The sequence below is a fragment of the Salmo trutta genome, chromosome 19 (genome assembly GCF_901001165.1).
Source record: "Salmo trutta chromosome 19, fSalTru1.1, whole genome shotgun sequence".
NCBI classification, from domain to species: Eukaryota; Metazoa; Chordata; class Actinopteri; order Salmoniformes; family Salmonidae; genus Salmo; species Salmo trutta.
The window spans coordinates 42,135,177-42,147,550 of NC_042975.1; the positions used below are offsets into that span (position 1 = coordinate 42,135,177).

Consider the following 12,374-nt stretch of genomic DNA (forward strand, 5'->3'; position numbering starts at 1 on the left):
ATACTAATTGAGTGTATGTAAACTTCTGACCCACTGGGAATGTGATGAAAGAAATAAAAGCTGAAATAAATCATTCTCTATACTATTATTCTGACGTTTCACATTCTTAAAATAAAGTGGTGATCCTAACTGACCTAAAACAGGGAATTTTTACTAGGATTAAATGTCAGGAATTGTGAAAAACTGAGTTCAAATGTATTTGGCTAAGGTGTATGTAAACTTCCGACTTCAACTGTATGTCTGTAGTCCAAACATTTTGGGCTACACACTAATTTGACCCATCTGTGGAAAGGTGAGACTTTCACGAACACGTACATGTCAGTTTCTTTGCTCGCCCTCAGGCCTCACAAGACTCCGCTGAAGTACCAGTTGAATAGAAGTATATATGGAGATTGTTTAGTGCCGAAAATAAGTGGTTAAATACATGTTTCCTGATTTACATTTACATTTAAGTCATTTAGCAGACGCTCTTATCCAGAGCGACTTACAAATTGGTGCATTCACCTTATGATATCCAGTGGAACAACCACTTTACAATAGTACATCTATATCTTTTTTTGGGGGGGGGGGGGGGGGGTTAGAAGGATTACTTAATCCTATCCCAGGTATTCCTTAAAGAGGTGGGGTTTCAGGTGTCTCCGGAAGGTGGTGATTGACTCCGCTGTCCTGGCGTCGTGAGGGAGCTTGTTCCACCATAGGGGTGCCAGAGCAGCGAACAGTTTTGACTGGGCTGAGCGGGAACTGTGCTTCCTCAGAGGTAGGGGGGCCAGCAGGCCAGAGGTGGATGAACGCAGTGCCCTTGTCTGGGTGTAGGGCCTGATCAGAGCCTGAAGGTACGGAGGTGCCGTTCCCCTCACAGCTCTGTAGGCAAGCACCATGGTCTTGTAGCGGATGCGAGCTTCAACTGGAAGCCAGTGGAGAGAGCGGAGGAGCGGGGTGACGTGAGAGAACTTGGGAAGGTTGAACACCAGACGGGCTGCGGCGTTCTGGATGAGTTGTAGGGGTTTAATGGCACAGGCAGGGAGCCCAGCCAACAGCGAGTTGCAGTAATCCAGACGGGAGATGACAAGTGCCTGGATTAGGACCTGCGCTGATCTTTCTATTTCTCTCAGATATAGGACAGACACTTCAGAACAAACTTCCTTTTGATTTTTTGTTCCAAGTCATGAATCTGTAATTCAATGTGTTTGTAATGGGCTAATTGCTGTAAGGCCATATTAAAATGTTAATCATATATATATATATATATATATATATATATATATATATATATATATATATATATATATATATACAGTATATATATGTATATATGTATATATGTATATTTTTTGTTTTGTTAAATAATTCAAGGAGTCTTAAAATTGAAAATCAAACAGCTAAATGACCTTCTTAAAACAATTCCATATAGTTTAAACTCCCCCGGCTTAGACAGGATGTAGTCTGTAGATGGTTAAACTGACAGATATTTATGGGTTTTGTATTATGCTAATTAGATTTATGCGGGGATGCAACAAACAACTCTAGGTTAAAGAATATTGTTTAACTTGGTCTAAGCGCTCTAGGCTGCAAGCGCTGTCCACAAACAAGGTGCTGAAATAGCTCTGGATTAGTTAGCGGGTCATGGAACACTTGCTCCTGTTGTTCTGTCTGTGTTATTTGTCTAAAATTGCATTGTGGCAGCCCGTTTGCATCTGTCTAAAAAACAATGCATGCCTTGCAGTTCATACAGTGCATTTGGAAAGTATTCAGACCCCTGGAATTTTAACACATTTTGTTACGTTATTTTTTATTTTATTTTATTTCACCTTTATTTAACCAGGTAGGCTAGTTGAGAACAAGTTCTCATTTGCAACTGAGACCTGGCCAAGATAAAGCATAGCAATTCGACACATACAACAACAGAGTTACACATGGAATAAACAAAACATACAGTCAATAATACAGTAGAACAAAAGAAAACAAAAAGTCTATATACAGTGAGTGCAAATGAGGTAAGTTAAGGCTATAAATAGGCCATGATGGCAAAGTAATTACAATATAGCAATTAAACACTGGAATGGTAGATGTGCAGAAGATTAATGTGCAAGTAGAGATACTGGGGTGCAAAGGAGCAAGATAAATAAATAAATACAGTATGGGGATGAGGTAGGTAGATAGATGGGCTGTTTACAGATGGGCTATGTACAGGTGCAGTGATCTCTGAGCTGCTCTGACAGCTGGTGCTTAAAGCTAGTGAGGGAGATATGAGTCTCCAGCTTCAGAGATTTTTGCAGTTCGTTCCAGTCATTGGCAGCAGAGAACTGGAAGGAAAGACAACCAAAGGAGGAGTTGGCTTTGGGGGTGACCAATGAGATATACCTGCTGGAGTGCGTGCTACGAGTGGGTGCTGCTATGGTGACCAGTGAGCTGAGATAAGGCGGGGCTTTACCTAGCAGAGACTAGTAGATAACCTGTAGCCAGTGGGTTTGGCGACGAGTATGAAGCGAGGGCCAACCAACGTGAGCGTACAGGTCGCAATGGTGGGTAGTGTATGGGGCTTTTGTGACAAAACGGATGGCACTGTGATAGACTGCATCCAATTTGTTGAGTAGAGTGTTGGAGGCTATTTTATAGATGACATCACTGAAGTCGAGGATCGGTAGGATGGTCAGTTTTACGAGGGTATGTTTGGCAGCATGAGTGAAGGATGCTTTGTTGCGATATAGGAAGCCGATTCTAGATTTAATTTTGGATTGGAGATGCTTAATGTGATTCTGGAAGGAGAGTTTACAGTCTAACCAGACACCCAGGTATTTGACATTACAGCCTTATTCTAAAATGGATTACATTTTTTTTTTAAATCCTCATCATTCTACACGCAATACCCCATAATTACAAAGTGAAAACGGGTTTTTAGAAATGTTTGCACATTTATTAAAAATAAAAACAGAATACCTTATTTACATAAGTATTCAGAGCCTTTGCTATGAGACTCGAAATTGAGCTCAGGTACATCCTGTTTCCATTGATCATCCTTGAGATGTATCTACAACTTGATTGAAGTCCACCTGTGGTAAATTCAATTGATTGAACATGATTTGGAAGGCCCACACCTGTCTATATAACATCACACAGTTGACAGTGCATGTCGAAGCAAAAACCAAGCCATGAGGTCGAAGGAATTGTCCGTAGAGCTCCAAGACAGCATTGTGTCGAGGTACAGATCTGGGGAAGGATACCAAAACATTTCTGCAGCATTGAAGGTCCCCAAGAACATAGTGGCCTCCATCATTCTTAAATGGAAGAAGTTTGAAACCACCAAGACTCTTCCTAGAGCTGGCTTCCCGGCTAAACTGAGCAATCGGGGGAGAAGGGCCTTGGTCAGGGAGGACTGAGCTCCAGAGTTCCTCTGTGGAGATGGGAGAATGTTTTCAGAAGGACAACCATTTCTGCAGCACTCCACCAATCAGGTCTTTATGGTAGAGTGGCCAGATAAAAGCCACTTCTCAGTAAAAGGTACATGACAGCCCACTTGGAGTTTGCCAAAAGGCATCTAAAGGACTTTCAGACCATGAGAAACAAGACTCTCTGGCCTGATGAAACCAAGATTGAAAACTTTGGCCTGAATGCCAAGCGTCACATCTGGAGGAAACCTGGCACCATCCCTACGGTAAACCATGGTGGAGGCAGCATCATGCCTTGGGGATGTTTTTCAGTGGCAGGGACTGGGAAACTAGTCAGGATTGAGAGAAAGATGAACAGAGCAAACTAAAGAGACATCCTTGATGAAAACCTGCTCCAGAGCACTCAGGACCTCAGACTGGGGCGAAGGTTCACCTTCCAACAGGACAATGAACCTAAGCACACAGCCAAGACAACGCAGGAGTGGCTTCGGGACAAGTCTCTGAATATCCCTGAGTGGCCCAGCCAAAACCCGGACTTGAACCAGATTGAACATCTCTGGAGAGACCTGAAAATAGCTGTGCAGCAATGCTCCCCATCCAACCTGACAGAGCTTGAGAGGATCTGCAGAGAATAATGGGAGAAATTCCCCAAATAAAGGTGTGCCAAGCTTGTAGCATCATACCCAAGAAGACTAGAGGCTGTAATCACTGCCAGAAGTGCTTCAAAAAAGTACAGAGTAAAGGGTCTGGATACTTATTTAAATGTAATAAGATATTTAGATATTTATTTTTTTACACATTTTCTAAAATGTCTGAAAACTTGTTTTTGCGTTTTCATTATGGGGTATTGGGTGTAGATTGATGAGGGGGAAAAGCAATGAAATCCATTTTAGAATATGGCTGTAAAGTAACAAAATGTGGAAAAAGTCAAGGGGTCTGAATACTTTCTGGAATGCACTATACAGGCTATTCATTTTTCATGATATTATTTCATGAAATGGCTTTCTTCTACACTTTGGCAAGCGTTTATGTAGGCTATTAATTTGTTTGTTTATTTTACATGAAGGTAAACCATAAATGCCAATGCAGTAATAGACCCCAATTTTGAGGAGTAAATGGACACATCATTACATCTCTACTGCTCATAACAGCGCTGTTTCTTTAACTGCCAGTGCTGAGATACTCGCCATGATAATCCATTGGAGTTCTGTGAACCAATCATGTGCTGAACTGTACAAAGAGATCTAGTCCCTCCCCCAGCCTCAGCACCATAAGCCCAGCCTCGTCAAGAACCCTGTTTTTTTGTGGGTAGGGCTACTGGAGTCTACCATTCTACAATGCATAGAGCTGGGAGAGACAGAGCCGCGCTCATATTGGGAGATAGGACTAATATATAAAACGGTGTTCAATTCTATATGAATAATATATTTTACTAACTGGGATTACATTGCAATGTATTATAAACCAAGACCTTTACGAAGTCCAAAGGATCATCATTCATGGAAATGAGGATTCTAATGAAGATAAAGGTTTTCCTATGGCGGGGGCTTCTGCTTTTTCTCCTCCTGGGGTGTACAATAGAAGCGCAGACGCGCTACACCATCCCCGAGGAGCTCAACGTGGGATCCGTTGTTGGGAATATAGCTAAAGATCTGGGTTTGAATTTGGCTGAGATTTCCGATCGTAAACTGAGGATAGCCTCCGAGGGCGATAAGCAGTATTTCAGTGTGGATTTGGGCAAAGGCGAGCTCATTGTTAATGAGAGGATAGACAGAGAAAGTCTGTGTGGAGGAAATGCCAATTGTCTGTTGCCTTTAGAGGCTATTATAGAAAACCCACTACAGCTGTATCGTGTTGAGATCGAAATTCAGGATATAAATGACAACTCCCCAGTATTTCAAAGCAATAGAAATGTTTTAAATATTGCGGAGCACACACTGCCAGGCGCAAGATTTCGTTTAGAATCAGCACAAGACCCCGACGTTGGCTCCAATTCTTTACGCACATATACACTTAGTAAAAATGAACATTTTGTGCTAGATATTAAAACAAATAAAGATGGGTCAAAAGTATCCGAATTGATTTTAGAAAAGGTATTAGACAGAGAAAAACAGTCCGTACACAGCCTGCTTCTAACAGCCGTAGATGGTGGAAATCCTGCTAGATCAGGCACAGCAGAAATTACTATTCGGGTACAAGACATAAACGATAATGCACCCATCTTTGAGGAAAGTGGATATGATATCCAAGTGGTTGAAAATACACAACCAGGAACTATCGTTGTCACTGTAAAAGCTGTCGACCGTGATGATGGAGTCAATCGTGAGATCGTTTACTCATTTGGACCACACACCTCAGAGTCCCTACAGAACCTTTTAACTGTTGATCCCCAAACTGGCGAAATAAAGGTTAAGGGAGAGATAGATTATGAAGAAAGAAATTCGTTTAAAATTGATGTTCTTGCCACAGACAAAGGCATTCCACCAATGCAAGGCCTCTGTACTATTAATGTTGAAATTATGGATTTGAATGACAATTCCCCAGAGATAATTTTTAAGTCTGAGCCTAGTCCTGTTAGTGAAGACGCGCCTGTTGGAACAGTTATAGCTTTGATAAGTGCCAAGGACGTAGACTCTGGAGAGAATGGCAACGTCAACTTGAATATAGCGCCAGGCTTACCATTTAAATTAAAACCATCTGTATCTAACAACTACGCTTTGGTTACGGACACCAGTTTGGATAGAGAAAAAAATCCAGAGTACACTGTTGAAATTAAAGCTTCTGACTCCGGAATACCGTCTCTCAACTCTAGAAAAACAATTCATGTTCGTATTTTGGATGTCAATGACAACCCTCCAGTTTTCTCCCAACCTTCTTACACTGTTTACGTCAGAGAGAATAATGCTGCTGGATCAATAATGTGTTCAGTTTCCGCTTCAGATCCAGATATAGGAGAAAACGCCAAGATCTCCTATTCTATATTAGACTCTAAAGTACAAGACGTGTCTGTCTCCTCCTATATTTACATCAACTCAGATAACGGCAGCATCTACAGCATGCACTCGTTTGACTATGAGAAACTGAAGGTGTTTCAGATACAGGTGCAGGCAAAGGACCACGGCTCTCCGTCTCTGAGCAGCAACGTCACGGTTCATGTTTTTATCCTGGACCAGAACGACAATGCACCCGCTGTTATTTACCCTTCCGCTGTCATGGGCTCTGTCTCCCATCAGAAGATGCCCCGGTCCGCTAAAGCAGGCCACCTCACCACTAAGATATCGGCAGTGGACGAAGACTCGGGCCATAACGCCTGGATTTCCTATAGGCTGGTGGAGGCCACAGACTCGTCTCTGTTCAGTGTGGATCTTTACACAGGGGAGGTGAGGACTAAACGCGCGGTTTCAGAGCAGGATGACTCCTCTCAGAGGCTGCTTATAGAGATACAGGACAATGGGGAGCCGGTCCAGTCCGCCACAGTCACAGTCAACATACTGTTAGAGGACGGGCTCCACGAGCCCATCTCGGACTTCCGCCAGAAAACAGCCGAGCCCAGCAAGAGAAACAGTAAAATCACCTTTTATTTGATCATCTCTCTGGCCTCCGTGTCCGTTTTGTCTTTGTTGACTTTCCTCATCTTAGTGGTGAAGTGCGTTAGAAACAGTAGGAGCAGCTCGAGTTGCTGTATCAGACGGGCTGATTCTGACGGATACAAGAATCCAAACAGAAACCTGCAGCTCCAGCTCAACACTGACGGCCCTATTAAGTATGTGGAGGTCCTGGGAGGGGACATGTTGTCTCAGAGCCAGTCCTTCAGGTCGTGTCTCTCTCCAGTGTCCGAGTTCAGTGATTTCACCCTCGTTAAGCCCAGCAGCACCACAGACTTTAAGGACATGATAAACGTGCTTGATGCGTCTTTACCGGACAGCGCGTGGACGTTCGAGAGCCAACAGGTGAGCGCAATTCCTGCTCAAATGAGTGTTATGCAAATGTCCAGTGTTCTCATCTATTATTCGTATTCCAGTGACTACATTAGAACAAATCTTGCATCCTTTAAATTGATGTGTTTTCATAACTATGTATGTTGATAATAGGTTCATGTATTTTTGCGGTTCTTTTGAGAAACGTCTTGCATTTCAGAGGCTACGCTGCACAGCCCGCCTTAACTATCTGGCTTGGCGCTGTCCAAGGTTCTGAAATGTTCGCTACAGTTCTGACTCGCTGCTAGAATAGGGGAGAGCTCTGAGTAATTCAGTTCGTCACTATAGCAGCATTGTACTTTTTTAAACCTCAACTAGTAGAATATCTTGGTTGTTTTGTACCGTGCTTTTGTTGTTCTGTTCCCTTACTTGTTCTTACAATATTTTGTTAAATATGAATTGCTTCACTTTTTTACGACTTTGATAGGGAAACAGCTACATTATTGCATCAACAGGACACGTCACAAAAGACAGAGGACACATTATTACGTTGATATGTTTTGTTCATGAAACAGTAGCTATGGGTCTAACAGAATTTATATTGTTTCATTCTACTTCGATTTCAATGTCCGGTGTATTTAGATTTTCATATTATTTTGAATTAGTCTTACGAAACACGTATTTTAGTTGTGATGGTAGAGCGTGGTAGGCCTACGTAGTTGTTTTCCTCGATCGTAGCCTGGGTCTGTGCTGCTACTTGAAGGCAGCACTGATCCAAGTCTTAATCTATTGGAGCGCTGAGCGCCAATAGCATGCAGCGTTGTACAAAGAGATCTACGCCCTTCCCCAGCCATAGCACAGTAACCCATACAATGCACAGAGATGGGAGAGACGGAGCTACGCTCATCGATACAGTGAAATAAATATTTTTGCAACATTTTGTACTTGAAAGATAAGGGAATATTCATGATCGAATTGCTTATGATTGCGATGTATTGCAATCCAATAACTTCGTTTGCGTCAAATATACATCTTCTTTGGAAATGGGGATTTTAGGGATGAAGATTCTGCATAAACGGGCGTTCTGGCTATTCTTTCTGCTATGGAATACAATACAGGCTCAGATCCGCTACACTATTCCAGAGGAATTGAAAGAAGGAGCTGTTGTTGGGTCTATAGCGGAGGATCTTGGTTTGAAAGCGTCTGAGATTTTTGTGCGTAAACTAAGGATAGCCTCCGAGGCTGGTAAGCAATATTTCAGTGTGGATTTGAGGAGAGGCGAGTTGGTTGTCAACGAGAGGATCGACAGAGAGAGTCTGTGCGGACAAAGCGCCAGTTGTCTATTACCACTGCAGGTTGTTATTGAGGAGCCGCTCCGCCTTTACCGCGTTGAGGTGGAAGTCCAGGATATTAATGATAATGGGCCAATCTTTTTGTCTGCTGAACGGGTTCTTAATGTTGCAGAATCCACAACAACCGGAGCTCGGTTTCTACTTACCAGCGCAAAGGACCCTGACGTGGGATCCAATTCCCTCAGTTCATACAAATTAAATACAAATGACTTTTTTTCATTAAATGTTAAGACCAATAGAGATGGAGTGAAAATACCAGAGTTACTTTTACAAAAAGCACTAGACAGAGAGAAACAGGCCGTTCATCATCTTGTGCTGACAGCAATAGATGGTGGCAATCCGGCCCGATCAGGTACTACGGAGGTCACTGTTCAAGTTTTAGATATCAATGACAATGCTCCAATCTTTGAGAAATCGCTTTATGAATGCTCTTTACTCGAGAATTCACCCAAAAGTACAGTGGTCATAATCGTCAAAGCCGGTGATGCTGACGAGGGTGCTAATGGAGCGATGCAATACACGTTCGCTGAGCAAACGCCAGACTTCATACATGAAATGTTTTCTATTGACTCTGAGTCTGGACAGATCACTGTGACTGGCAATCTGGATTATGAAGAGAGTCACACTTATGAATTTAATGTATGCGCTACAGACAAAGGAATTCCCGCTATGGAGGGCCACTGCTCTATTCGGGTAGAGATTTTAGATGTGAATGATAATGCACCTGAAATTGTCCTTACCTCGTCACCTAACCCAGTGAAAGAAGATGCTTCTTTAGGAACAGTTGTTGCTTTGATAGGCGCAAAAGATCTTGATTCAGTGGAAAATGGGAAGGTCAGTTTGAGTTTAATAGGCGAACATCCATTTAAATTGAAACCGTCGTATGCAGATAATTATGCTATACTAACAGACTCTGAACTCGACCGGGAGCTATTTCCTGAATATAAACTGAAAATTGTCGCCTCTGATTCGGGTTCTCCTCCCCTCACTTCAAAAAAAGAGGTAATTGTAAGAGTTTTGGACGTTAATGACAACCCTCCAGTTTTCTCCCAACCTTCTTACACTGTTTACGTCAGAGAGAACAATGCTGCTGGATCAATAATGTGTTCAGTTTCCGCTTCAGATCCAGATATAGGAGAAAACGCCAAGATCTCCTATTCTATATTAGACTCTAAAGTACAAGACGTGTCTGTCTCCTCCTATATTTACATCAACTCAGATAACGGCAGCATCTACAGCATGCACTCGTTTGACTATGAGAAACTGAAGGTGTTTCAGATACAGGTGCAGGCAAAGGACCACGGCTCTCCGTCTCTGAGCAGTAACGTCACGGTTCATGTTTTTATCCTGGACCAGAACGACAATGCACCCGCTGTTATTTACCCTTCCGCTGTCATGGGCTCTGTCTCCCATCAGAAGATGCCCCGGTCCGCTAAAGCAGGCCACCTCACCACCAAGATATCGGCAGTGGACGCAGACTCGGGCCATAACGCCTGGATTTCCTATAGGCTGGTGGAGGCCACAGACTCGTCTCTGTTCAGTGTGAATCTTTACACAGGGGAGGTGAGGACTAAACGCGCGGTTTCAGAGCAGGATGACTCCTCTCAGAGGCTGCTTATAGAGATACAGGACAATGGGGAGCCGGTCCAGTCCGCCACAGTCACAGTCAACATACTGTTAGAGGACGGGCTCCACGAGCCCATCTCGGACTTCCGCCAGAAAACAGCAGAGCCCAGCAAGAGAAACAGTAAAATCACCTTTTATTTGATCATCTCTCTGGCCTCCGTGTCCGTTTTGTCTTTGTTGACTTTCCTCATCTTAGTGGTGAAGTGCGTTAGAAACAGTAGGAGCAGCTCGAGTTGCTGTATCAGACGGGCTGATTCTGACGGATACAAGAATCCAAACAGAAACCTGCAGCTCCAGCTCAACACTGACGGCCCTATTAAGTATGTGGAGGTCCTGGGAGGGGACATGTTGTCTCAGAGCCAGTCCTTCAGGTCGTGTCTCTCTCCAGTGTCCGAGTTCAGTGATTTCACCCTCGTTAAGCCCAGCAGCACCACAGACTTTAAGGACATGATAAACGTGCTTGATGCGTCTTTACCGGACAGCGCGTGGACGTTCGAGAGCCAACAGGTGAGCACATTGTTTGAATTGGTAATTGAAATGGAAGTTATTAAACTTGCTATTGTTCCCATATATTTCTATGTCATACAATTCATAATACGGCTTGGTTTCGTAAATACTTTTCCTGTAATATGCAATGAAAATAAAATTAATAGCATCAGGAGCTTCTTTTTTTCCAGTTATTTTGCTTTCATTTACACTTTTCACGTGAGGTTTCAACCATTAATTGAACTTTCCATGTCCTGAATCGTTTTGTGCTGTGCTGTCTAACGTCAGTGGTTAACCTGGTCTCACAGGATTTCGTATTATTCTGTATGTAAATCCGATACACTCTATTTAGTATGATATGTTACCTTCCCTATGGTACGTACGAATTTGTGAATGTCCGTCACCCATTTCGAATGGAATGTTACAAATTTGAAAAACTTATGCGGTTTAGTTTAGAAGTTAGGTTAAAGGGGACGGGTTAGCTAATATGTTTAGTAGTTGCAAAGTTGCTAAAAAGTTGCAATTAGTTTAAAAGTTGCAATTAGTTGTAAAAAGTAATTAGTTAAAATGCTAAAGTTGTCCGTGATGAGATTTGAACTCACAAACCTTTGGGTTGCTAGACGTTTGCGTTATACGCCCAACCATTCACTCGACCAACCACCCGACTTTTGTTTTTGCCTTAAGTGACATCTGTCTTATGTAACCATACCAAATGTAACATACAATATATATACAGAAGTATGTGGACACACCTTCAAATTAGTGGATTTGGATATTTCAGCCACACTCATTGATGACAGGTGTATAAAATCGAGCACACCGCCATGCAATCTCCATAGACAAACACTGGCAGTATAAAGTCCTTAGTGAAGAGCTCAGTGACTTTCAACATAGCACAGTCATAGGATGCCACCTTTCCATCAACTCAGTTTGTAACATTTCTGCCTTGCTAGAGCTGCCCTGGTCAACTGTAAGTGCTGTTATTGTGAAGTGGAAAACGTCTCGGAGCAACAACGGCTCAGCCACAAAGTGGTAGGCCACACAAGCTTACAGAATGGGTCCGCCGAGTGCTGAAGCGCATAGCACGTAAAAATCATCTGTTCTCGGTTGCAACACTAACTACTGAGTTCCAAACTGCCTCTGCAAATAACATTAGGACAAGAATTGTTCGTCGGGAGCTTCATGAAATTGTTTTCCGTAGTCGAGCAGCTGGACACAAGCATAAGATCACCATGAACAATGCAAAGCATCTGCTGGTTCCCTGGAGTGATGAATCCCACTTCAACATCTTGCTGTACGACAGAATCTGGGTTTGGCTGATGCCAGGAGAACGCTACCTGCCCCAATACATAGTGCCAACTGTAAAATTGGCTGGATGAGGACTAATGGTTTGGGGCTGTTTTTCATGGTTCGGGCAAGGCCCCTTAGTTCTAGTAAAGGGAAATCTTAATGCTACAGCATACAATGACATTCTAGATGATTCTGTGCTTCCAACATTGTGGCAACAGTTTGGGGAAGGGGAAAGGTTCTTGTTTCAGCATGACAATAACCCTGTGCACAAAGCGAGGTCCATACAAAAATGGTTTGTTGAGATCGGTGTGGAAGAA

General features: G+C 42.9%; 3 protein-coding genes across 23 annotated transcripts in view; all 3 read left to right on the top strand.

Annotated features, from left to right (window-relative positions):
* LOC115154607 (protocadherin gamma-C5) overlaps positions 1-12,374 on the top strand; it is a 164,911-nt gene that overhangs the window by 126,860 nt on the left and 25,677 nt on the right. The window lies entirely within an intron of this gene.
* LOC115154613 (protocadherin gamma-C5-like) lies at positions 4,330-8,095 on the top strand. The gene has a single exon (XM_029701046.1). It carries the CDS (start codon positions 4,886-4,888, stop codon positions 7,469-7,471), a length of 2,586 nt encoding a protein of 861 aa, XP_029556906.1. The 5' UTR covers positions 4,330-4,885; the 3' UTR covers positions 7,472-8,095.
* LOC115154610 (protocadherin gamma-C5) lies at positions 8,174-11,315 on the top strand. Its single transcript, XM_029701044.1, has one exon. It carries the CDS (start codon positions 8,347-8,349, stop codon positions 11,023-11,025), a length of 2,679 nt encoding a protein of 892 aa, XP_029556904.1. The 5' UTR covers positions 8,174-8,346; the 3' UTR covers positions 11,026-11,315.

Excerpts from the sequence above, each read along its gene's own strand:
- LOC115154613 (XM_029701046.1), top strand. The coding sequence starts at position 4,886 with ATGGAAATGAGGATTCTAATGAAGATAAAGGTTTTCCTATGGCGGGGG.
- LOC115154610 (XM_029701044.1), top strand. The coding sequence starts at position 8,347 with ATGGGGATTTTAGGGATGAAGATTCTGCATAAACGGGCGTTCTGGCTA.